At 51.6% G+C, this 26,972-nt stretch overlaps 1 protein-coding gene across 1 annotated transcript in view; it reads right to left on the bottom strand.

The window, feature by feature from the left end:
• The window catches only part of RTN4RL1 (reticulon 4 receptor like 1), a 69,420-nt gene extending 43,042 nt beyond the window's left edge, over window positions 1-26,378 (bottom strand). The window contains exon 1 of the mRNA XM_024194346.1: window positions 26,340-26,378. Within this exon, the coding sequence (XP_024050114.1) occupies window positions 26,340-26,352 (13 nt within the window). The 5' untranslated portion in view covers window positions 26,353-26,378. The remainder of the gene's footprint in view (window positions 1-26,339) is intronic.
• Window positions 26,379-26,972: the final 594 nt, after the last annotated feature.

Raw genomic sequence — 26,972 nt, 5'->3', positions numbered from 1 at the left:
GCACCCCAAATTACTTTCAGTCTATAAATAAACCTGGAAGCAGCTGCTGGAGTCCCTTCCGTGCCAGTCAGGATTTATCCACATTGCTCTGCCTTATCAGGTCTGCTTTTCACAAGCACTTAAATTCATGGGGAAAGGGAAAAGTGAAATCAGATAGAAATGCGGGTCTGTTTGCTGTTTTCTCCAATGAAATGGTTCTGGGTAAACAGCAGACGCCTTTGATGAAATCCCAGCAGGCTTAGACAATAAAGCTGGTTACAAACTCAATCTGGTGCAGATATCAGATCTGAAATTGTTTCAAAAAACATGTCAACATTTTCTAATGCTGCTGCAAAACTTCCTCAGCGCCCTGCCACAAACCTGCAGCTGTGGCACGGGGCTTGCTAGTGCCGGGGTTTACAATGGCTCCAGTGGCTCCATGGCGCCGGGCCCATGCTCAGAAGGGGCCCCGGCCTGCTCTGCTTGCACTGCGCCCCGAGACCCCCTGGCTCCCCCCGCCCACCACTTGCTCCTCTCGGCCTGCCCGCCGGCTGGGCGAGGGTTCCTCTCCGCTCCCTGCCCCCACCCCCTGCTCCTCCCACCCCCCTGGCCAGACCCCAGTGCTCCTTCGGCTCTGGGCAGTCTCTGCTTCCCACCACCTGTGGGGCCCCACCTGTCTCTCCGGAGCTGAGCCGCCTGGGACTGGTGCAGAAGCCTGGCCAGTCTCAGCCCAGGGGTGGAGGAAGACAGTGTGGGGGGCTTGGCTGGACCCCTCCAGGCAAGTGCATCTTGAGGGAGCCCGGCCGGGGCAGGCCCTGGCCTGGCTGATTGCACCACTCCCGAAGGGACGGAGCGATTCCCGGCCCCGGGACCAGCCCTGGCTGCGCTGCCGGCTCAGCCTGGCAGACAGAGTCACCTCCCAGCAGGGACGGTGAGTGCAGCCGGGAGGCAGGGTGCAGGGGAGTGGGTCTCTTCGGGGTCTGGGGGGGATGCGGGGCTGTGAAGGGGCGGGGAGGATCTGTGTGTGTTGGGGCACTAGGGAGTGGGGGTTCTGTGGGGGGTGCTGGGCAGTTGTGGGGCTGTGGGCTGGGGTGGTGTTGTGCAGAGCACTGTGCATTTGTGGGTGGGTCTGGGGGGCGCTGGGCATAGTGGATCCAGGGGGCCTCTGGCCATAGAGAGTTGGGGGGTGTTGGGCAGGGGAGCTGTGTGGTGTGGCAGGGGCCCGCCCCCGAGGGGAAGGGGCACACTGACAGCACAGGGCCGAGCAGGCCATTGTGCATCTGGCAACTGCCGGTTTGTAAATAGTGCCCTTGCACTGGGTGGAGCAGGGCCACCCCTGCCATGCCCCATTGCCTCTGCTGGCCCCTCGCTCCGGGGACTGACCTCCCCGCGCCAGGCTCCATTGCCTCCATGGGGGCCCACAAATATGTTTGGCGCCGGGCTCACAAAAGGTTAATCCAGCCCTGGCACTGCCATCCCCACGCCCATCCCTCAGCTGGTGTCCAGAATGAATTCCCACCAGAGAATCCTGTGCCCAGATTACTCATCTTCTCTGTCTGCACAGACAGCACCTGCAGGGCAAGACAGTGGCAAATATCAACTTGGAGAGACAAACCAACCTCTTGAAGTCAGCAAGGATGACTGTGGCATAACATGTGACCTCAGAAAGCAGCTATTCCTTTCCCAGCATGTTCTGTATTTCCTCACCTCTCACCTTAACCACCTTTACTTCTGTTTTTAATCATCTCAGAACAAAGCCTCTTCTTGTATTTCATGTACAGCCCTCACTTGCATGCAACTACCAGGAGTGTAGTGCTGCTGGAGCCATCTGGAGTGTTGCTCCAGAACCTGAAATCCAGGATGGAGCAGTGCTTTGGCACTTCACCTGGTGCATGAGGTCGCAATGCCACTCAAATGTGGCTCAGCCGCCCCTCTGTCATGGCTGAGGAGTGGCAGCCTGGGCCAAACCTGAGTGGCACGGCACCCTGCGTGCCAGGTCACAATGCCACTCATCACTCAAATTTGGCCCAGGCCGTGTGAGTGCAGGGTGGGTGATGGTAGCAAGCGGAGCTGCTGCCCTTGCCCAGGATGGGAGCAGAGTGCTAAGTTGGGGGGGGGGGAGGCAGGAAGATCCCAAAGGTGCTGAATGAGGGACTGGGGGTGAGTTGTTGATGGGTTATGGGGTGACTGGGGAGTATTGGTGGACTTGGAGTCTGGGGTTGCAGGATGTTGGGGAGCGGTAGTGTTGGGGGCCAGGATATTGGGGGTCATCATCAGCATAGCTTATCACTCCAACATGACAGCCAAAACCTGGTGTTATAATTTCTCTCTAATAGTTTCTTGAGAGTACAGGATGTTGACAAGAGACACCATGTCAGGCTTGCCTAGGCTTCCCACATTCACACTTGGGGTCATTCTTCAGTTTCTACACAGTTATTTTGTCACCAGTCTTGGTCGCCCCAGTTCCTGCTCAATCCAGAGTGCACCAGTGTTTTCATTTGAGGTCAGTGCCTAAGGGGAGTTGTTCTGAAGGAACCAGGTTTTCCAGGATCATCAGCATTTCCCACCATGTTGTTACTCGGTAGCCTTCCACAGTGGTATTTTGGGGTAAGGGATTTTCAGAGGCAAAGCTTTTTCTGAACTTCAGCGCCCTGGGTGATGGAATTTTTCCGTGCTGTGTGTGTTTGGATCATACACATGTTTTTGTCTCTCATTTTTACTGAATATATCCCATCACTGAGGGAGGTGTGATCCTGGCCAGGCAGTCTAGCGACAGGTTGGAAATCAGTTTCAAGGTCCCAATGGTGATCTTTCAGAAGTGATTAAATTCAGTATCAATTTCGTATGCATGTTTTGAATGTGACATACTGGGGCACAGCACTTCACGGTTGAGTACACAGCAAGATTGAATACACAGTTCAGAGTGTTTTGGGGTCAGCTCCCCATTTTGAGTTGGCCAGTTTCTTGAGTACACAATTCCTGGAGTTCAGTTTCTTTTTCAGCTTCCTGATGTGCTCTCTGAATGTCAGCGTTCAATCTAATGTGACCGCAAGGTACACTGGATATTCATAGTGCTCAAGGATTGTACCATCCCACCATATCTGGAGTTTTTGCTTGGCCTGACAGTGTTCCAGATGGAAGGGGCAAACGTGTCTCACTGGGGTTGGCATTCAGGAATCATGTGCAATACTGTAGTATTCTCCAAGTAGACTCAGGGAACCAGTTAGAATGTGCTCTGTGTCCTCAGTCTTTCTGATTGGATGTCAGTGCAAAGATCATCTGCATAAATGAATGTTTGCGTGTTGGGGAATTCTGGTTCGTCATTTGCATAGACATTAAACAGCAATTGTGATAGCACTAAACCTTGGAACAATGCATTCTGTTCTCAACAAAGAAATGTTGATTTTCAAGCAAGGATTAGATGATTTGGACCATCTTGCTATTTCTCAAAATTCTTGCCAGTTTCAGAAGTGCATGATGGTTCAGAATAACATAAGCAGCCAACAGATCAACAAACAGATCCCCTGTAATGTTGCAGGTTGCAAAGCTCTCTTTGATGTACTGAGTTCAGTTTACAACTTGACCACATCATGAATGCCGTAGGCAGAAACCAGGCTGGTCATCAGTCAGCTGCCCTTCCACTACTGGCGCTGTTCTACCCGTTATCCCCTCATCTAGCTTGTAGCTTGAGCAGAGTAAGGATATTGGCTGGTAGCTCTTTGCAGAGTTAGGGTATTTATGTGGTTTGAGTAGTGCAATCACTTCGGCCTGTCTCCACTGTCTGCATTATTTCCAGGCAAGAATTCAAGAAGTTAAGTAGCCACTTTTGTGTTCTTGGTCAGAAGTGTAGTAATAGTTCATTGAATGTGGCTTCAAGTCCAGCTGCCTTTCCACTTTCCAGGGGTTTCATGGCTATTGTCAGCTCCTCCACATTAAGCTGCTCATTGTGGACTTTGCTGTCCTGGGGAGTGAGCAAAGTTCCTGCTTAACTTGTTTTGTGCTTTGTGGACTGGTTTGCCATTGAGGATGAGTAGGTGTGCAACTTGGCTGGGACACACTGCGGCAATGTGCTTTGGATGTTGTCCATCAGGGTTCAGCTTACGAATGGTGGCCCAGGCTTTCTTGCTATTGTGGCACAGGTGAGGTATTTCAATCCGCTCCCTTCTGTGGTCACGTTGCTCATCTCCGTCTCTCTCATAAGCATTTCCCTGATCCTGTGATTCCTTCACTCAAGGGATGCAGGTCAAACAGTTCTGAATAGCCCTTATATTATTGGCTTGTCTGTTCTGAAAGCCCAAGTACAGATAAGGTCTTATATCCCCTGGGGGCGTGCTTTGGGTCATCTTCCACACCAGAGAGACAAATTCTCCATAGTGCTTGTGTCAGAGCAATGTTAGGGATGGAGTCATCCAGTTCAGAGGTCAGGCCTTCCCAGTCAGCCTTTCCGAAGTTGGGTGTTGACAGGTGCTGTGTATTCTTGGGTTGTACTGCAGCCTGTATTGTCACTTGCACTGGTGTGTCCTGCAACTTGGGATTGCTGCCATGACCTCCCTTCTGACGTTGCTGCGTTTTCAGAGGTGACAGAGACTACATCAGGGTTGTACCCCTTGCTCCATTGTGCACTTTGGAAGATACATTTATCCTTGAAGACTCAGAGCAAGGTCAAGTTGTTCGCTGCCACCCTTTTCTCAACTTCTTCCCCATTGTTGTCGTTGGTGGGGTATCCAATGTTGAAGTCAGAAGGCACGTTTTTTTTTCTGGCCATGCAAATTGTTCACCTGGTGGTTTGTAAACAGGAACTACAGCCATTTGATCAAGTTCAGCCATGATAGGTTCCATTGTACCATTGTGTTTCACAGCAGTGTTGCTAACCAATTGTTTGTTACTGTAGCGGGCTGGTCACCCGCTCCGGCCCTGAAAGGGTTACAGCCAGGCCTGGGAGAGGGCTGGGGCTGTGAGCCAAAGATGAGGCGGATGGGGAAGCAGCCACAGCTGGGGCCACGCCCCAATCAGGCCACAGCTGGCCCTATAAAAGGCTGAGGGCCAGGCGCTCAGGCAGTCTCTCTCTAGCTCTGGCCTGGCTGCTTGGGAGCTCGGCAGGGTACCTACAGAGGAGCTGGGAAGCTCCAGGCTGGAAAAGCCCCCAGGCTGCAGGCCTTGCCGAAGGCCTAAAGCAGGTACTGGGGTTGCAGAGGGGCAGCCCAGGGGTAGGCAGAGGCAGCAGGTCCAAACCTCCCTTGCCGATGATGAGCGGTTTACAGACTGCGTCCGCCCCAGTGTGCGAGGGCTAGATGGTGACTGGCAGTAGCCACTGAGGCAAGGTTGGAATAGAAGGTTGGGGGGGGGTTCCCCTGGGTGGGGAGACCCAGAGAGTGGGGGTACTGCCAGGGAGCAGCACCCAAGGTAAAGGAGCACCGGGGTCCGGGAGGGACACGGGGGCCTGAGGCACGCAGGATACCGGCCGGCAGAGGGCGCTCCAAGGCTGGAAAAGCTAATTCCCTGGACGACCAGCAGGAGGCGCCACGCTGGTGAGTCGTCGCCTCGCTACGGTTACGTACAGCTATCGGGCTACCATAGGTGTTGCTCTCAGTGTTTGCATCAATATGCATGCCAGGGATGTTTGGTGCTGTCGTCTCCCTGCGTGTTTCTTGCAGGCACATGATGTCTGCTTCATGCTAGACAGACCATTAGCCTTCTCTGCCAAGAATCCCTTCACTGCTGATTTAAAATACTGTACTGTCTACAAGGGCCATTTGTGTCAATGTCTGTCTAGACTCTAGATCGTCTACTGTGGTCTCTGTGCATATGTTGGGGGTGAGCGGGGCATGTTGGAGGCTGTGGCCAGTGGGGCTGATGTGTTGGGGGCTGTGACGAGTGGCATGTATGTCAGGGTTGCTAGGATACTGTCAGGATAAGTGGGACCAGGTGGAAAACCATTGTCAACCTGGTCTGATCTGCCAGTTTAACTGGGTTTTTGGAATGGCCCCAAAGTAGTTGGAGCATCCCAGTGAATCTTGCCCTTGTTTGAAGTTTGCAGGGACTATTAATGTTGTAAAAACAATATGTTACATGTGCCGCTAATGGGCTTTTTGACTAACTACATATGTGCTTTGGATGTGCCTTGCTACTTAGTTTAAAGTTTGGCATATAAAAGCTGAGTTATGCATGTTTTCTGTTGTATCAAGTATAATATGTGTATTTATTACTAACGTGCAAAGTATCATAATTGCTGTTGTGCAGTTTTTCAATTAGATACATTTAAATGGTAAACTGTTAGCTGGGTTTTGAATATGGATGCTTTATCTTATGGTGACATCACACAGAAGATAGTCTCCAAAATCTATCTCATGTGAGACAGAATCACTAACTTGAGATCACTTTTGCAGGAAGTAGTGCTACATCCCTGGCAGCTCCGCCCACCCTCACACACACTCACGCCACACACCTCTCCTGGCCAGGCTTGCATCTATGTTTACACTTGCCTCAGTGCAATGCCAGCTAAATGATGGAGACTTCACTAGCACCTTCCTAGTTAAGGCTGTGTTGATATTTACATGTAAAGCAGGACTAAAATCCCTCTATTTCACTTTCATTACTGTATTTGGTCTCCAGATTTGGCACAATCACTTCAGAGGACAACTGACTTTTCCATGTACATTTCTGGAAAAATATTGACTAACTTTTGCAGAAGAAACATTTATAAATGCTCCTTTAGGAAATTTTACTTTGACAGTATCACAGTTTGAAGTTCCTCTAGGAAACAGACACAATCCCTACAAACTCCACACTTCACAACCACCCATTTGCAGTGTTAACTCTGGCCGTTAGTACAATACGCTATTGTACACACAGACAGAGAGTTCAGTTCTGTAACTTCTGCATAGAAAGCAATGCCAAATTAAGAGCCATCACTAGCGAGATAGCTCATCCATTCACATAATGTTTCCTAAACATTGCAGAAATACGTCTTGCACTGGCACTACCTCATTATTTACATAGCCCAACACACAACCATGTAGAGAATTATGTGCCCTGTACAGTATAGAAACCACACCAACCTGTGGTCATGACCAAAGCATGGGAAGATGTACCAAGTGCTCACGCTGGAGTTTGAGGGTGCTTGCTGGTTCATCAGGAGGGTGACGATACTTGGGCTGTGGCTGGGCATAAGGAGAATTGTTGTGTGGAGCACAGATGGGGTGTGAACAGACTTGGGCTTTGTCTTGACTAGGAAAAGTGGGTGAAGATAGGTCAGGGTTAGCTAACAAGTGCTAGCTACGCCTGACCTAAACTCCACTTTTTTCCTAGTGTAGAGGCAGGGTAAATCCTCTAGTTCAATTTTAGCTGCTTATGTTGTAGCCTAGGGTGTGTCCAGGCTTGGACACAACTAGCTAAAATGGAACTAGAGGTGTTACCCACAGTTTGGAAACGGTGGGGCTTAGCTCGTATGTGTTAGCTAAACCTGACCTACCCTCACCCACTCTTTCTAGTCATGACAAAGTCATAGCTACGATTTCCGTGATTTGGACACTGTACGTTGGGGGGATATGCAGTCTGGCAACCTCCAGTTAACAGCTTTTTGTGTGAGAATATATATCCGTGATGAGCCAATGCGCCAGTATGTGGATTGGGGGTAGGAGGGGGAGTTATTTGCATTCAGAAAAACATTGTTTGGAAGTAGGATAAAATTGCAACTAGAAACAGGCAGGCAGATTCTGAAGGGTTGTGGCATGGTTTCTGAACTTCTGGAGACTGGTGTTTTCAGCCTAGTGTTGGGAAGCATTCAGTGTTCCAAATGAGGCTGGTATTCAGGCTCTTTGGACACTTATTGTTGTGGGTGGATAATGTAGAGGGGGTGTGGAGATGCAATTGGAAGGGCTTTAATGCTTAACTCAAAGGAATGGTTTTCCATGATTTAATATTTTGCATGCCCCATGTGCAGCTCTGGGTGCATGCACAGGAATTAAATGATAACACAGACTGCTCGTCCAAGTGTCACAACCTGGCCCAGTCCCGCTCTCTGGACAGACACAAGTCTGTTGTGAGTGGATACAACCACCAGATCCACAAGCTTCTAACACCCTGGGGCTGGGTAGTGGCTGGTCACTGTGCCTAGCTCAGGGTCTCTCAGGCACACTCCCAGGTGCAGACCAGGTGTCTGACACTCTTCTTGGGCAGTGGGACACCACAATCCAGCTACCTCAACTCTGGAGCTAGTCCCTCTGCTCTCCCAAGCCCCCAGTCCCGTAGACACATTTCCCCAGAATCCAGGAGCTCTGGTTTCTCGTTAACCCCGACGTGTCAGGAAAACAAGGAATGCAGATTATCAAGGGTTTTTCTTAACCAAAGACCCTTTACTCTTGAAAGCACTAGAGTTACAGATCTATGAAAAACAAAATCCTGGACACAACCCCGCCCAGATCTAATCTCTTTCCTTCTGTGAGTCCTGGGGTTGACCAGCATTCACAGGCTAGGACTCTTCCTGCTTTCACCTGGCCTTCTTGCACGGGGCAGTGATCTGCCCTCCTTCACGGGGAGCTTTCCGCCTTAAATATAGTCTCTGATCCCCTTTCTGCCCATGTGCTTCAGCCAGGGGAATTATAGGCTCCAATCCCGCCCTTATCAGCTCTCATTGTCCCAGTAGGAAAGAATCATTCGATGCTGATGGCCCTCGATGGCTCTGTCACAGCTCCTAACACACAGTCGTTCTACTAGTTACAAAATGGCTGTTCTATTCACAAAGGAGGTTACAATACAAAGTAGAGACCCTGACACACAGTGGGGTTCACCATTAGAGCCAGGCATATCTCCAGTCTGTCACATCTCACCCCTATCAAAGATGAAAGGATCAGAGGCACCCCCTAAGCACCCTAGGGAAGTTCTCATATCTCCCTCTGCCCTGCCTGTATTTCAGACAGCTCCCTATTGATTTAAACCCATATATTCATACAGTGAACATCCTATAACCAAGCCAAGAGGCAGTATTCATACATCATTACAGAGCCGCTCCCAATCCATCACCTTTCCACCTTTAGATCACACTGGATGGGTACCCGGGGAGTTTCACATGCCCTCATGTGCCCCCGCGACCTCAAAGAATTGGAGGGGCTGAGGCTGGGACCTGAGGCAGGCAGTCGTGCTGTGCGCTGCCAGGGCTGCACACTCCAGGTGGTGCGGTGAGGGTGGCGCCCCCTTGAGTAGTTTGAGTGGTCAGGACAGGCCTGGCCCCCTGCAGAGCTGCTCTTATCCAAGTTGTAACTCCTGGGCTTTGGTTCCCCAGTGTCGGGGAGGAAGGGATTCAGGCCCCGGCTCTGACATGCCTTCTCAGGGTGTCTTTCCCCACCCCAGCACCAAGTGTCTGTGAGGAAACGATTTCCTTCTTCGGAGACAGATCCCTCTCTCTGCCTCCGTACAATACCAACAGGAATATCCTCTAACATGCCTGCCACCAGAACCCCTGAGCCCTCCCGGTCATAAAGTGTGGGGACGATACCGAGCAGGGAGGGGCTGCAGATGCTTTGGGGACAGGATTAAAATTCAAAATGATCTGGACAAACTGGAGAAACGGTCTGAGGTAAATAAGATGAAATTCAATAAGCACAAATGCAAAGTACTCCACAGTCAGCTGCACACATACAAAATGAGAAATGACTGCCTGGGAAGGAGTACTGCGGAAAGGGATCTGGGGGTCATAGTGGATCACAAGCTAAATATGAGTCAACAGTGTAACGCTGTTGCAAGAAAAGCGAACATCATTCTGGGATGTATTAGCAGGAGTTTTGTAAGCAAGACACGAGGAGTAATTCTTCTGCTCTACTCTGTGCTGATTAGGCCTCAACTGGAGTATTGTGTCCAGTTCTGGGCGCCACATTTCAGGAAAGATGTGGACAAATTGGAGAAAGTCCAGAGAAGAGCAACAAAAATGATTAAAGGTCTAGAAAACATGACCTCTGAGGGAAGATTGAAAAAATTGGGTTTGTTTAGTCTGGAGAAGACTGAAGGGGGACATGATAATAGTTTTCAAGTACATAAAAGGTTGTTACAAGGAGGAGGGAGAAATATTGTTCTCCTTAACCTCTGAGGATAGGACAAGAAGCAATGGGCTTAAATTGTAGCAAGGGCAGTTTAGGTTGGTTGTTAGAAAAAACTTCCCAACTGTCAGGGTGGTTAAGCACTGGAATAAATTGCCTAGGGAGGTCATGGAATCTCCATCATTGGAGATTTTTAAGAGCAGGTTGGACAAACACCTGTCAGGGATGGGCTAGATAATACTTAGTCCTGCCATGAGTGCAGGGGACTGGACTAGATGACCTTTTGAGGTCCCTTCCAGTCCTATGATTCCATGACTTCAGTAACTCAGCCAGTGGGTAGGGGTCTATTAGAGGAGCAGGTGGGCGAGGTTCTGTGGCCTGTGATGTGCAGGAGGTCAGATGAGGCCAGTCCAGGCGCAAAAGGGGAACAGATCCTTAACCCAATGGATGCCTCCACTCAAATTGCTGGGAAATATGTGCTGGGGTAAGCAGCGAGGTGAGGGAGAGAGAAGGAGGGAGAGAACCAGAGAGAGGGCAACCAAGACAAAAGCAAACATAAGAATGGCCATGCTCAGATCAGTGGTCCATCTAGCTCAGTATCCTGTCTTCTGACAGTAGCCAAAGCCAGATGCTTCAGGGGGAATGAACAGAACAACCCAATTATTGAGTGATCCATCCCTTGTCATCCTCTCTTAGCTTCTGGCAGCCAGAGGTTAAGGGACACCCAAAGCAAGGGGTTGCATCCCTGACCATCTTGGCTAATAGCCATTGATGGACCAACCCATCCTCCATGAACGTATCTAATTCTTTTTTGAACCCAGTTATACTTCTAACCTTCACAACATCCTCTGGCAACAAGTTCTACAGGTTGATTGTGCGTTATGTGAAGAAATACTTCCTTCTGTTGCCTATTAATTTCATTGGGTGACCCCTCGTTCTTGTCTTCTGAGAAGAGTAAATAACACTTCCCTATTCACTTGCTCCAAACCATTCATGATTTTATAGACCTTTATCATATTCCTCCTTAGTCATCTCTTTTCTAAGCTGAACAGTCCCACTCTTTTTAATCTCTCCTCATACAGAAGCTGTTCTCTACCCCTAATCAATTTTGTTGCCCTTCTCTGTACCTTTTTCCATTCCAATATATTTTTTTGGAGGTGGAGCGACCACATCTGCACGCAGTATTCAAGATGTGGGCGTAGCATGGATTTATATAGAGGCAATATGATATTTTCTATCTTATTATCTATCCCTTTCTTAATGGTTCCCAACATTCTGTTGGCTTTTTTGATCTCCGCTGCACATTGAGCGGATGTTTTCAGAGAACTATCCATGAAAATAGATAGAAAGTGAGAAAAGGGGGAAGAGAGCGACTGCAGGGAGAAGGAGCCAGACCCTGAGGGGAGAGACCCTCGGGCCTTGTTCCCAGCTGACATATGCTGGTATCACTAGCTGCATTGATGCCTGGTGGGCACTGGTGTTAGGCGGACAAGGCAGACCTAGGGATGGAGGAGTGCTGACTACAAATGACAGGGAGAGAGAGGGGTGGTGAGCCTGGGCAGGTGCTGAGGAAGTGGCAGGAGCTGACCCCTTCACTGACGTTGGCTTTGCTATCGATTCCTGCTGCACTCGGCCTCATTATCGCTGATGAGCTGCTGCGAGTGGCTGGCAGAGGAGACGGACGGGGAAACGGGGGAGTGTTCTCCTTGGCTCTCTGGGTCATATTAAATATTTACTGGGTTTTGTTTTGTTTTGTTCCCTGGCCTATTGATCAGAGAGCCGGAGAGGAGAGGCTGGGCAGGCCTGCTGGATAGGAATAGCAGGGAAAGATGCCGAGCAGCAACACAAAGTGCTGGGGATACGCAGCTTTTAGGGCTCTGCCAGACACTTCTGCCCACCCACATTTACGGCTCTTCCGTGTGAGTGCAGCCACCTCCCTGGGCCCCTTCTCTGCCCCCCTGGGACAAGTGCAAGGAGGGATATCAGAGGAGCAGAGTTTACAGGCAGGGACTGAACTGGGCTGTGTCCAATTTCATTAGATGGGGCAATCAGGCACCTCCATCCATCCCTGTTTGGCTCAGACAGGGCCCCCACCCCCAAGGACATTGGGCCCTGGCACAAAGCACACAGGGAGGGAGGTGGCCACCCCAGCTCAGGGCTCCCAGACCCATGGGAAGGGCCACATGCCCAGGATCATGAGGGGCTCGCTGTGGCGTCTGTCTCTCTCCAGGGGAACGGAAGGGCAATGCCCCAGTGGACGGCTGGGCACAGGGGAGACTGGTGCAGCCAACTCGGTTTCTATTTAAAGAGAAGCTCCACTGGAAAAGGAACAAAAGCTGAAAGAAGCTATAAATAGCATCCTCCTTCACACTGGCTCCTCTCACTCTAATACTCTGGCTCTGCTGCTGCTACCACTCTAGGCTGAGCAGCCGCACTCCCCTAGGAAGAGGAAGAGGCTCCCGCGCTAGCTGGGGCTGCCCCCCCACGTGGCTATCACAGAGCTCTTCCTTATCAGACAGCTTCAAGGGTGTCTGTCAGACAGCAACGAGCAGCTCAGGTCTGTGTCAGAGAACATCTGATAGCAGAGAGCTGTCCAGACAGATCCAGCTGCAGGTGGGGAATGAGCAGCAAGAGCAGATGAGACTCTTGAGATCCTGTTTTCATGCCGATGTCCGTAGGAGTAAAGAACAAGAGAACAGAAAGCGGCAGCAATATGTGCAGCCCGAGCAGCTCTGTCTCTACACAGTGTTTTTCCCCAAGAAAGTTTCCTCTGGGGACGAGCAGCTCTGAGGGTGCGCAGCCTGCGGTGCACACAGCTCCCTCTCTGTACAGCTGCGGTAGGATGGGGCGAAGGGTCACCAGAATGCAGCAGCTTTAAGCTTCCAGCTTGTGGAAGCTGCACCAATTCACAGTTCCGGCATCACTTCCAAGGCCAGATGGGGCTGGAGGCCCGTGGCGCCCCCCAGCCCGCTGTTCAGCAGGAAAGCTACGATTCTGGCACAGAAATGTTTAGTACATTTTACGGCAGAGGTGCGGAAATGAAACGATACATCACGGAAAGAAGAGCAAGCCCACCCCTCACTTGCCCCGCAGTGGGGGGTCCTGCCATACGGGGCGGAGCCCAGCTCCCTGCTCCAGACCTGGCACACATGGTCACAGCAGTGGTGGAGATGGAGGGGTGGCCGGCCCAAACCTGAGTGCCCCTGCGACTACACGGGCCAGGTCACAATGCCACTTGGTTTCACGGACTTTATTGAATAGCCCTACGCATCAGCAATGAAAGCTCCACTCACCCGCGGAGAGCACCCTCCATGCCTCTGCAGGACGTTTCTAGTGCGCAGGTTGTGTTAACACAATATTGACAGGGTTTCCCTAGGCCTGGCAAGACTCACAGCACAGGGGTTTGATTAACTAGTATAATACCCTCCTCTCCTGCCTCCAGCTACTACCAGGTTCTTCCAACACAAGCAGCCAATCCCTATGGGCAGTCCCTGCCCCTTTTCAGTGCCAATTCAATGTGTTCTCAACAAGTTGGCAGGGTGGTAGTGCATCGAAGAGAGAGGAGGCCCCTCTCCATAATCCCCCATTCCTAGTGTGTGCTTTTCCCCTGCTTCAGGGGCTAGACTCTGATCTCATCCTGATGTGAATCAGGAGTGAAGTCAGAGCAGCACCACTGCTGCAAAACTTGGTTGGGGGAGAACTGGACCCACATCTCTTCTTTCCCTCCTTCTCTGTCTCCCCTCCGCTCTCTGCATCTCTCTCTGTCTCTGTCTGTCTTCCCATTTCTCTCCCCTCTTTCCTCCTCTGCAGTGGTTCCCTGGCTTCTGACACTTTGTGTGGGCCCCTCCCTTGCCCTGGAAGAGGATCACTGGATGCCAGAGGGGGTGAGCAGAGGAGTCTCAGGCAGACCTACTTTCAAGGCTTTAATCCTTTTTGCTTAAAGGATTTTTTTTTTCTCAGCAAAGATGCGGTCTGATCAGAGGAGAGACGCAGAGCGCTGACAAGCTGCGGAAGGCGGAAAAAAAGGAGAAAGAAATACATATTTATTACCCTCAATTATTAAAAAATAGATAGCAGCAGATCTTAGGCCCTGGCAGAGGCACTGCAGAGTCATTTGTGTGAGGACTATTTTGTTTTTTTAAATCCCATTGAAATTATAATATTCTGGGCTTGTTAGCAGAAACACCCGGCAAATTCTTGCAGAAAGAGGGACCATGATGGAAGAAATGTAGAACCCTGATACCCAGAGAATTACTGATCCCTCCAGATCCCTGCTCTAGACAGTGGTAGGGAAAATCTACAGCCTCATCCATCCCCAGGGTGAGAGAATGGACAGCTGGAAGTCCCATCCTGAATCCAGCAGGGGCTGCGAAACCAGCTCCTGCCCCCCTCAGCCAAACAGAGAGGGAAGGACCTGTTCTGGGGAAGGAACTGATTTAGTCCATCACAAAAGGGCAAAGACTGAAATGCCCAAGACTCCAGGTGTGCTAACTTGTACTGCACTCAGGCTGCTCATACGGGACTGACAGGGATATGCTCTGTGAAGTCCCTGGAGTTACTCTGGATTTACACCAGGGACACTGAGCAGGATCTGCCCACAAGTAAATAAATCTCCAGACCTTGCTCCTGATTTGTGTCCTTCTATAAGAAGCTCTCATATTTCCACGGTGATGGTTTGTTCTATGAATTACCCTACTGATCTCACAGGTCCCCTCTTTCACTGCCTCCAGGGAGTTGCTGTGGCAAAAGACACAGGGAATTCCTAGCCCCTGGTGCGGAGCTCGACCAGAAACCATTTTCTGTTCTGCCAAGGAGACTGTTGCCAATGGCAAAAGCTGCATGGCTGTGGCAGAGCGGATAGAAGGTCTCCACGCCCAGCATTGGCACGCTTGGAGCCACCAAGGAAAGCACCCTCTTGTGAAGAAGTGAAAAAGGGACCCAGTCTGCATGCAGACGGCGAAGGGGGAGTGACAAGAGGCTAAAGCTCAGACCTCTGTCCTCCAGAGACCTGGGCTTACATTTAAAAACCTCCTATAAGAGGCAACTTTATGGACTCAGCCTACTCCCTTGTGCAGCGGCTGTTAAAGTTCTCCTGGTGCGGGCCAGTTCTTAAGACAGAGACTTCCCGTTCCTGTAGCTTCCCTGTGGCATATCTAATGCTTGTTACATAAAGTCATGTTAGGACAGATCAAAATAAACAGCCTCGCTGTGCTGAGTGCAGCTGGTTGGCTACGTGCCCCTGTTCTGGGTCTGGGCTGTTTATTTCCATTCCCTGGCTGCAGGTCCAAGTCTCCCCTCATTACTCGCAGCCCTTCCACTCGCTTCTCTCTCGGTCCGTTTGCAGTCGGGTTTTGCCACTTGTGTGTTTGCTACCTCGTCCACGTTGCTGTTGTCAGCAAATCTGATCGGTTAAATTTACACCAAAGAGATGCCCAATAAAGAAAGAGTCTCATTAACAGGCTTCTATGCCTGTTCAGGAGCCCAAACAGGCAGGAGAACACAAGGGAGCCCTGACAGGCGGGCAGGGAGCTCTGCCTGAAGACTGGCACATGCACAATTGAAATAGTCTAGCAGGGCAGGACTGTCTCTTGTTTCCATTGCGCATGCTTCACCACTGTGACCAAGACAGCTAGAGTTGTGTCGTCGTCCCCCCCAAGTGCTGCTCCACAGACCCCACATTGAGAACCACCAATCTACGGCATGGTTGTATTAATCACAGCAAGAGCTGCTGCTCAGAATGGGCCGGGCAGTTACAGCCGGGGGGGCTGCAGGACAGAGCTGGGGTGCACTGACTGAGCAGTGCTAGGGAGCCAGAGAGCTGCAGATCAGGACGGAGATGATGAACAGAACTGTGCATGGGGTTGCTCAGCATCTGCCTGCCGTCTCTCATTTCCATGAGTATTAAAATTAACTCAATAATTATAAAACAAAGACACAAACCTGTGTGTCTGTGAAGTCACACGTCTCTCGTTTGCTAAGTTCAACAACAAGGGAACCTGCGCCCTTGAGCAGGTAGCTCCACAGTGAAGGGGAGTCCAAGCCTGCTCCAGCGTCCCCGGGGTGCTTCTCCCTTGGTGGGATTGCCCCGTGGTGCAAGTTCTCATTTTGCCTTGGGACCTCCAGGTAGATTTATCTGGGCTTTCTGGCTACACTTATCACCATGGTATCTGAGTGCTCACTCCCAAATAAGTGAGGAATTACTACAAGGTCCACAACACTTCCAGAGGCTTTCACCTTCCACTGGGTCGATGACGTGAACTGGATTCTATAAAAATAAGACCAGCAAAACCAAAACTCCAAACCGACTTGCTATTTCTGTCGCTAATGCAGTCCTGGCCTGCTCGGGTGTCTAACAGTGCCCGAGTTCTCAAACTGCAGCCCATACAACACGTGTTGTGTCCCCACGGAAAGGAGGCAGATCACATGGCTCTGGCTCCTCCTCCTTGTTTTCAAATGCTACTTCACATTAAAAGAAGCTAAAACTCTTGAAATAATTCCCTAATATTAACTTCCCATGTAAACAACGGATGCAGTTGCCACAGGGATGTTATGAGATCATGAACGGAGGCAAGTGGTCCACCCTACTTAAAGGTTTGAGACCCTCTAACTAGAGGCTTAAATACAGTGTCGGGTTTAAGGGGATAAACTCCCCTGCAGCTGCTGGACATTGTACCTGATAAGCATGCAGGACTCAGTTGGTATCACTGCTCTCTAAATACAAAGCAGTGCTGGAGAGGTGCTGTTCTTCCTAGAGTCCTTCCTTCGGACAGCCATTGCTGGCTGGAACAATGCCTGCACCACACACACTTATCAGTGCCTCTGCACTGATAAACCTCCACTCTAGCACACAGAAGGAGTAGACAGGGTCTCCTAGTGGATGACCTGAGCAAAAGCCCCCTGCAGTCCTATGGCAGGTACCAAATAGGCCTCAGGGGTTTGTCTGCTCCATTTCAAAGCCAACAAGCCTCTCTACTGCGCAGCAGCCAAGCCTGCTCACCTACATTGAGCTCCCCATCGACAGACCAGTGATGCAGCCCCACGCTTACCCTCCCTGTCAGTGCTGGGAATCTGGTGGCAGGAGAACAGCCCTCCTGGCCTTCTCTGCAAGACTCATAAGAAGCTGCTTGTGAAGCCAAGGCAAGCACAGAAACATCAGCTAGGCCAAGCAGACCGTTTCCAGAGCCCATGATGCAGGTGCACAAACTGGGAAGCAAACAGAAAACAGCTGTAGGTGCTTAAAAATACAGGGAGCAAAAAAGAGGCTTTCTGCACCAAATGGAGCATTTTCTGTTTCATAACTTTTCAATCCTACTCTGCACAAAGAAGATTGTCTTCTACTATCTCCCTGCCACTGCTGCCCTGCATCTGCCACTCATGTCACACCCATCCATAAGCATTCAGCACCAGCACTGAGGACTGCCCAGATCAGCAGTCTGCTGGCCTGGCCTCACCCTGCCGTCCACATGGGCAAGCCATCCCTCCCATGAATAGAACAAAACCCAGCTGCTTGGCAGAGCTATGCATACCCAGCAATGGAACCTCAGCTTCCTAGTCACTTGTGATCAGTGAATAGAATACACCTCTACCCCGATAGAACGCTGACCTCGGGAGCCAAAAAATCTTACCGCGTTATAGGTGAAACTGCGTTATATTGAACTTGCTTTGATCCACCGGAATGCGCAGCCCCGCCCCCCCGGAGCACAGCTTTACCGCATTCTATCCGAATTCATGTTCTATCGGGTCGCGTTATATTGGGGTAGAGGTGTATTCCTGAGAGTGTCCATCTGACCCTAGGGTGCATCTGAAGAAGTGGTGTTTTACCCATGAAAGCTTATGCCCAAATAAATCTGTTAGTCTTTAAGGTGCCACCAGACTCCTTGTTTTTGTGGATACAGACTAACACGGCTACCCCGATACTATGCACAGGATGGTGAGTTTCCATAAAGACATCCTTAACTGGGACTCTGGCCAGGATGGTTTCTTTGGAGGTACAATCCAGCATGAAAATCCACATTTCGGCACCTTTCCAGCATGCAATGTGAGGTCCCTTTCTGAGTCATGTATGGGACGAATGGAGCTGTTACAAGAAGTGGTGCTAACCTGCTCTCTGAGCCTACCCTTGGTGTTGTGGGCTCACCAATACCACCGGGTTTGCACTTGCTGTGACGTGTCAGTCTGCCTGTTGTACATGCCTATGAAATCCCTTGGCCAGTGCTCCAGCTGTGTATGCACACCCTTCTGCACACGCTCAGTGCATTGCAACAGCTGTGCTCGCAGTGGGTGCATTACACTAATATACCCCTCTACGCAGACCTTTCCCATGGGCACCAAGGTACGTGCACGCTCACACACACGATGCCAAAATCCTTACTTAGCAGCTGTTTTTCTAAACAAACTATAACTTAGGTGGTTTCAGTTTCGCTTCTCCATGTACTCAGAGTGATTACACAGGAAAATCACCAGGCTTCACACAGTTTGCCTGTGCAGCTATTCTTATAACTGTTGCCCTCCGCCTCCCTCCCACACTGTTACATCCACTTGTTGCATCTTTAGGGCAGGGACTGTTTGTATTTGTATGTTTGTAAAGCACCTAGCGCACCAGAGCCCCAATCCGCAATACAAATACATACAATATCATAATGAACTGTACACTCTGTCACAGATCCATCACGGCCCCAGTGCCATCCACTGATCGATCACACAGCTGGAAAGAAAACATCTCTAGTTGATAATCGTATATAGTTTCTAAATGTCGAGTTGACAACCCCAGTTGATTTATATGTTTAATAATATTAAACACTGGTACAGCTCTTCACAAACACTGACAAATTCTCAGCTCCTTTATGTGTCAGGTAAAGTAATTGTTACTATCCCTGTTTCACAGAGGTGGCAAATGGAAGATTCAATGACTTACCCAAGGCCCCACATTAAGTCAGTGTCAGAGCTGGAACTAGAATTTAGGAGTTGCCGGCTGAGTGCGGTGCTCAGACCAATGGTGTTCATACCGTGTGCCTCAGACAATATGCAAGACACGAACCAGTTAGCATGTTATAAACACTGTATAGAAACTCACTCTGAATCCTGGGCAGGTAGGTCAGAGTGATTATTCCCATTTTACAGACTAGAGACAGGCATTAAGCAATTTGCCCAAGATCACAGAGCAAGGGGTGGCAAAGGCAGAATAAGAACTCCCTGGCTCCCAGCAAAGTGCTCATTTCTACAGACTACATTGCTTGTTCCTTTGTTCGGGTTTTTATTTCATTCCCTTCTTGTAAAGAATTTTTTTTCACTGTGCTATTCAGGAGCAGGCTGTTTACACAGGGATAAATCTAGTAATCTTGGGACACTAAACGTGTAGTCTAGGCTGAGGGTTTCTTCCCACATTTCAGCTGAGTGTCTTGGGTGGGTCCCTATAGCTGGTAGGCAGTGAAGGAGCATATCTAACAATCAAGTCTGCACACGGGATGGCTCAGGGGATTGATAATGGGTTACAGCTCCAGCTTTTCAACTCCAGCTTTCTGCATCAAACGTGGTGCAAGTTCTTAGCTGTCAAAAGCGGTTATCATTCAAAGGCTGTTCAGTGGCTTGTGTAAGAGGAAGTCCCAATGCAGTTCCCAGATGTCCACCTCAGAACTGGCACACTTCAAGTCCAGACCCCTGCGCTGAGGCAGGCTCAAAGAAACCCAGACCCTCCCTGACAGTACTTTGTCCAATCTTATTCTTAACAACCTCCAGGGATGGGGATTCCACACCTCCTTTGGTAACCAATTCCAGTATCTCACTACCCTTAGGGTTAGGACGTTTTCCCTAATATCTAACTTAAAACTTCCTGGCTGCAGATTAAGCCCATTGCTTCTTGTCCTACCTTCAGTGGACATGGAGAACAATAAATCATTATCCGCTTTATAACGACGCTTAGCCTATTTGAAGATTGTTATCAGGTTCCCCCTCCGTCTTCTTTTCTCAAGACTAAACATGCTTAGTTTTTTTAACCTTTCCTCATAGGTCAGGTTTTGTAAACCCTGATCATTTGTGTTGCTATCCTCTGGATTCTCTCCAATTTGTCCACATCTTTCCTAAAGTTTGGCACCCAAAATTGGACACAGGACTCCAACTAAAGCCTCACCAGTGCCGAGTACAGCAGAACAATTACCTCCCATGTCTTACATACGGTACTCCTGTTAATATGCCCAAAAATGATGATAGCCTTTTTTGCAGCTCATGTTCAATTTGTGATCCACTTTACCCCCCAATTCTTTTGAGCATATTACCACGTAGCTAGTTATTCCCAATTTTGTAATTGTGCATTTTATTTTTCCTTCCTAAGTGGAGTACTTTGCATTTGTCTTTATTGAATTTCATCTTGTTGATTTCAGACTAATTCTCTAATTTGTCAAGGTCATTTTGAATTCTAACCCTGTCCTCCAAAGTGCTTCTAACCCCTCCCAGCTTGGTGTCATCCTCAAATGTTATGAGAACGCTCTCAACTCCATTATCCAAGTCATGAATGAAAATACTGAATAGTACCGAACCCAGGACTGACCCCTATGGGACCCCATCAGATACGTCCTCCCAGTTTGACTGCAAACCATTGTAACTGCTCTTTGAGTATGGTCTTTCAACCAGTTGTGCATCCACCTATCCACACCTCTGCAGAAGAGCTAGAGATTGAGTGGATCAGACAGAGACTACTCCCTTGTACACCTGCCAGAGCCATGAGGGAGGTTTGCTCCTCAAACACCCATGCTGTACCTACTCCATGGATAATAGGAGTTCATTCACCAAGACCAGCATGCTAGGGAAAGGTGTACTGAAAATCACTTGGAAGCAAAGAATAAAGCATACATCTAAAAGAGAGAAGCAGTTCTCTGGCATGGGGTGGGTTTTATTTTGATGTATTTTTTAATGTAGCTCTTTGATCCCACTCAGAAGTTTGGAATATTCGAAATAGTCTTGCAGTAATGGCTGAGTGGGCTGAGTGCAGGTGAGATGGCCGTGGGTACACACTCTGCATAATCTAGCAAATGGATCTTGCTGCAAAATAGGTGATCTACCGAGATACAGATATATTTGGTCTGCAGGACAGTGGCCTTTGTTCCGAGCAGCCTGTGCTCTGCAGGGCAAATGGCTGTAGATGCTTCTTAGTGTAAGGGCCATGGTGGGAACCGGCTGGTGTCATGTGCCACATCTAGGGAGGAGACACAAAATGCAGCTGAGGGACTATTTTTAGCATACAGGTATGCCTAGAAACGTCTGAGCAGAGAGTGTTGCTGCTGCCCTGTAGAACTAGCTAGCCACATCCCAAGGGTCAATTCTCTGTTCGCTCTCACACTCACCTAAGCGCTACCGTTAAACTTCTTGGCCACTTCACAGTGATGACCCTCCACGCTGCACATTCTGACACCTCTAATGACCCCCACCTGACAACCTTCAGCTTGCATTGAACAAATAAAGTTGAGGCTTCTTCTCAATTCTCGTAACAGAGTTGACCTCTCCTAGGCAGAAAGATCTCTTAGATCTTTGGCCCAAGAACCATCTTTTAGTAGCTGTTTATCCAAGGTCCGGCTCAATGGGTCCCTGATCCCAAATGAAGCCTATGTTCTACTCTGATGAAAATGTTGTTATTAAATAAGGTCCCAGGCAAGAAACTAGCCCTTGAGCTCAGCTCCATCTCTCTCCCCTCCTTGAGGAAAACTGCCCAGGATTATCCCTTTTCCTTCAGGGTCAGTGTCTTTACACCTGAAGCTGGCTGTAAAGAGAAACTGACTAAAACGTCTGGTCCCTTCCCCTTGGCAGCCAGGCCCTCTGATGCAGAATGAACAAGGATTGATCCTAGTCAGTTTCTCTCTGCAAGTTATTAACAAAAAGAGCCTTCTGCAAAGGGAAATGGGCAAAAGCTCAAATTGGCCCCTTTAGCTCCTTCCCTACCCCAGCAACTCCAGCCTGCCTGTCTTCCTGGCTCCCTTCCATGTACCAGCTGAGCAACAACATGAAATTAACTTAATGTCATTTTGCTGCTCATCTGGCGCATGAAGCTTTCAGCTAAGCAGGAGAGGAGCTAAAAAGACATGTCAATGGACTGAACGAGCCACATGGACAACTTCAACCCCTGGACTCTGTTGTCCATGGTCTTGGCATCCTCCTTGACCTTGAACTCACCTTCTCCTCCCCAATCTCCTAGTCTGCACATCTGACTATTGCCACCTCTGGAAGAACACATGGATACAGCATGGCTTTTGCTCCACTTCTCCTGACATGCTCACCCAGGCCTTTGTTACGTTGTCACTATGATTTAGTTCTGCAATGCCTAGCCCTTTACAGACTGATAACGCTGTCAATGTCCCTACTCCAAAAAGCTCGCAGGCATTGGGATACCATGGTGAAGAGAGCAGCGCAGATGCTCAGACAGATTAGCTCGCCTCTTGCCATGACAGTTGTGACTCCCTGCTCTGTAGCTCCCCACAGCCCCGCTCTCCAAGCTTTGGTCTGTGCGGAATGCTGCCACCCACCGGGGTGCTGGAACTAGGGGTGCGGGGGGGCTGTCCCATCCCCCCCGGCTTGAAGTGGTTCCATCATACACAGGGTTTACAGTTTGGTTCAATGGCTCTCAGCTCCCCCCACTATACACATTGTCCCACCTGCTCACGTATGTGCAGTCACATGACACAGCATCCCTTCCTCAGACCTCTCCACTGGCTCCTGCCCACTGTAAGAGCCAGCTGAAAACCTCCCTTTGCCCATCCCCTCACCCACCTCTCCCGTAGCATTGGCCTCCTCAGTGTCCCTGCCCACAGTCTGGCCAGTTGGGGAGAGCCTTCTCTCTGCTGTTCCTGCTCCTGGTACCTGCTGTGTCTCTTCTGCTGCATCTCAGCTGGAAACCTTCATCCCCCTCACTATCTGCCCCAGGCTGTTCTCAGCAAGGTGTCCGGGAGGTACACTTTGGAACAGGACACTGTGAACAGTAGTGCTAGACTGGGGGGCATTGTCATGGACTGCAATAAAATCCCTCCCAGGGATTTCTACTTGGCGTCCTCGGGACCCCAGCAGTGACAAACCAGCTCTGTCATGTGGGAGGCAAAACAAAAAGACACTATTTAATCCTCTTCACTCACGAGGGAAACTGCCCAAGCACATGTCTCCTGGCCCCTGGAATGGCCTCCAGAAACCTCTGTGCCCCTGGCCACAGCCTGCTGGCTGCTTCCTGAGACATCCCATGGAGTGGGTATGGGGAGCCCAGAGGAGGCCACAGCCCACGCCAGCTCCAAATTGCCACGTTCCTCTGACATGGAGCACGACCAGCTCACAGCTGCATTGATGCTCTAGGGAAATCAGCGTGGCTCTAGTGCTCCGCAGAAAGTTCCCTGCTTCCCTCAGCCATTCCCCACAGGGAGGGAGCGCCTGGGAGTCTGCCTCCTCACTCCCTCTTGTTGTGGGGAAGGGCAGACTGGCCCCTCCTGCACACTGCGCACACTCCCAACCTGTCTCGTGGGGTCTGTTTGGTTTCATTCCCTTCCCAGAAGAATTACATGGCCTCACCGGGGAAGCACTTGGGACTGTACACATGTACCAGACTGTCTGTGCCACAGAACTGCAGACTTGCCAAGGAATTGGGCCTATTCAAGCTGCCATACAGGGACCATCTGGCTACAGAAACCCAGAGAATGGAATGCATCTTGCAGGAATGCAGGCCTTAATCTAGCTGCTTGTTGAATTATTCAGAGATGGCATTAACTTATAAATGAGTGTGTTTGACTGATTTTGTGGTTGATGTACAGATAAATTCTAATGAAAGACAGCTACAAGATTTTAAATTATTAATTAGACTGCCACTTAACAAAGCCTATTTGGCACTCTATTTCCTTGCTTAACAAGACAAAAACTTTAAGAATAGGTTCTGTATTAGCCCAGAGGCTGTTGATTTGCATTTTGTTTTTCTAGCTCTGAAAATGAGAGCTGTAGATCTTGACCTTAACAGGCTAGCCCTGGTGAAATGAAACCCTTTTACCAGACCTTCCTTCCTGTTTGCGGGGAGCAGCTCCACCTAGTCTCTGCATCTCATTTCCTCTCCATTTTTCAGACCAGGGCAGTGCTTTGCTATCCCCAGGAGTGCCTGGGTGATGGAGGGGCTGGAAACCAGGGCAGCTGCTATTTCTCTCTGCTCTGAGCATTGTCAGCAGCTCCGGCACACTTGGGATTCTGAGCAAGTTTTGTTTTCTGATGGGGTCCGTTTGCAGGGATGGTGCTCGCCAGAGGACACAGCACACTGAGCACCTAACCCCAGGGGCAACAACAAACTTGTTTTGACTAATAAGCTGCACAAAGTCCACCTGGAAGTCAGAGAACTAAGACTCAGAACCCAAGGCCCTGCAGCTGCAAGGTGCCTTTACTCCCCAGCAGAGAAACTCCTTCCCGAGCTCCAGGCTCTCCAAGCGGGATCCCAAGTTCTCACCTGTGCAGCATTCCAGGAAGTCCTCACCCTGGGCAAGCTTTAGTGCTGGTGCCACCAGCTATGTGTTGAGAGACGGGCCTAGTGTCCTTGATTCCTGATGCCCCGAGCGCACATCTAACCTATGTGCTAGATCCTGGGCACCTGAAGCGAGTTCAGCACCTCGAGGGGCTGGCACAGACCATCCCTCAGCACAAGCCTGTGGAGGAAGTGCCAGTCCTGGTGCCACTGCCCTGGCCTGTTCCACACTCACCCTGCATTGGACAGGGTAGGCGAGAGTGCCTAGTGCCTACTGCAAGGGCTCAATCTCTCAGCGTGGGCCAGCTGCAGCCGAGAACTTCCAGAAGAGGGGACCAATAGGAGGGAGTGGAGCCACAGCCCCTGGAAACCTCCCCAAGTCCCCAGGATGCCTCAGTGGGCACCCGTGGCCTGGTTCAGAGCCTCAGGGCTTGGTGCAGACTTTGGCCAGCTCCTGGCCTCCTGGCTACCAAGTCTTGGCCTGTCCCAGGACTCTACCAAGCCACACAGCCTGCCCAGCCATTGCTTTCCGCATAGCCAGTGGCTGGCATCGGTGCATGTGTGAGGAGGGAGAGGACCCAGACTTTGGCTTCTTCCTTTGTAGTGATGTCAAAAACCTTGGCCTATGACGTCCTAGTTTGTTGCCATGGAAATAGTTGTGATGTCACCTGCCCAGAGTTGTGACAACTGCAGAATTACATGGGCACAGAGGGGTGCAGCCGTGGGGGGACTCTTGAGACATGTGAGGGGAGCTGAGACTTTTCCCTTGAACAACGCCAAACGTTAGCGTTAGCTGGAAGGTTCCCCCAGCTCACTGCCAGTCCCAGAAGCCCCCTTCTTACAACAGCCCCCCCGCCCGGCCCTCTCGTCCTGTGCTTTTATTGCCCTCCCCCTGGGCCAGTCAGTAGGAATTAAAAAACAGCCTGCGCCAAGGATCCGCACAGCTCTGCCAAGCAACCCGCCAGCCCCGCGGCGCCCAGGCCGGCTGCTACCAGAGCCCTCGCCCCTGCTCCCCCGGGCCCTGGCGGCACCGCCTGCCCGAGGGGTAGAGAGGCGGCCCAAGGGCGTGCTGAGAGGAGCGCCCCTTCCCTTCTTGGAGAGCAAGAGCTCCAGCAGCGCCGAGCCCAGCGCCCGGGGAATTACATCACCAGCGGCTGCCGGAGCCCATCAGCTCCCCAAGGGGAAGGAGCATCTCGGGGGAGCGCCCGGCAGGTGGGGAGCGCAGCCCGGCTCCCGGCGCCTCAGGGGTTAACGAGAAAAGACCCAACTCTCCAGCCTTTGGAAAATTAATGAGCTACCTTGGCAAGTCCTATAATCCCCGCGTCTGGGGCTGTGAAATATTGATTCTGCTCTCGGCCTCCCAGAGGGCTTGGATCAGAACATCCAGCTTCGGCGGGGCCGGGGGGAGCGGGGCAGGGGCAGAGGGGGGCGGCGGGGACAGAGACAGCGAGGAACAAAGGGGAAGAGACAAAGCCAGCGAGTTTCCAGCCCCCAGCTCGGTCCCGTGAGCCCCCCCCCCCAACTCTTCCCTGCATTAAAGTTTGAGGCTGGGGCGATGCGCCCCCGAGCTCCCCGGCCCCCAGCCCAGGCGTCTCCCCGCCGGCAGCAGCTGGGGCTCCGACCCCCCGGCGCTGGGGGGCCGCCGGACCCTGAGCGCCCTGCCCGGCAACAGCACCCTGGACAGCGGACCGGAGCCCCGGCGCGTCCCCGCCGCTCCCGCCGCGGCTCCTAAGTTTGGTGACACGGAGCCAAGTGCCAAAGTTGAGGCCCCGCGGGCGGGCGCCAGGCGCGGGATCGGCCCCTCCGGAGCGGCGCAGCCCCTGCCCCGCGCAGCCCCTGCCCCGCGCAGCCCCCGCCGGACTCACCTTTGCGGAGCATCTTGGAGCCGGTGCGGCTGGGAAGGACGCGGCGAAACCTCCCGGCGCGGCGCCGATCAGCGCCCGGGGCCGGCTTGCGGGCGGCGGCAGCGGCTAATCCGAGAGCGCGGAGCCGGATCCCGGGGCAGCTGCCCCTGCAGGGGCATCGCGAGCGGCAGCGGAGCCGAGTCCGGGCTGCGAGCGCGCAGGGCGGCGGCGCGGTGCTGCTCCCTCCCGCCCTCCCTCCCCTGTGACTGGCGCTCGCTCCCCTCGGCGGCTTTTAGGGGGAGCCGCCCCCCTCTGGGCCGGGAGCCGCCGCCGCCCCCCACCCCCTCGGGCTGCGCCTATAAAGGGCTGCGCGGCGCGCCGGGTCCCTCTCCCCGCTCCTCCCGCAGCGGCGGCGGCAGCTGGGCTGGGCTGGGCTGGGCGAGCCCGGCCGCTCCCCTCCCGTCGCTCCCGCCTCCCATCCAACATTTATGAAAGTGCTTCGCTGCCGAGCTCCCACGTACCCCGCCCGGCCCGGCCCCTGCCTCGGGCTCTGCCCCGGCGGCCACCGCCCCCTGCCCTGCCCCGCCCCGGGGCCTCGGAACCGGACCCTGCCCCTGCCTCGGACCCTGCCCCTGGCTCTGCCCCGGCGGTCAC

Source organism: Terrapene carolina, unplaced genomic scaffold (genome assembly GCF_002925995.2).
Source record: "Terrapene carolina triunguis isolate 2854851 unplaced genomic scaffold, T_m_triunguis-2.0 Scaffold231, whole genome shotgun sequence".
Classification (NCBI taxonomy): domain Eukaryota; kingdom Metazoa; phylum Chordata; order Testudines; family Emydidae; genus Terrapene; species Terrapene triunguis.
The sequence above is the reverse complement of the archived record's forward strand: the minus strand, read 5'-3'. Positions and strand labels throughout refer to the sequence as shown.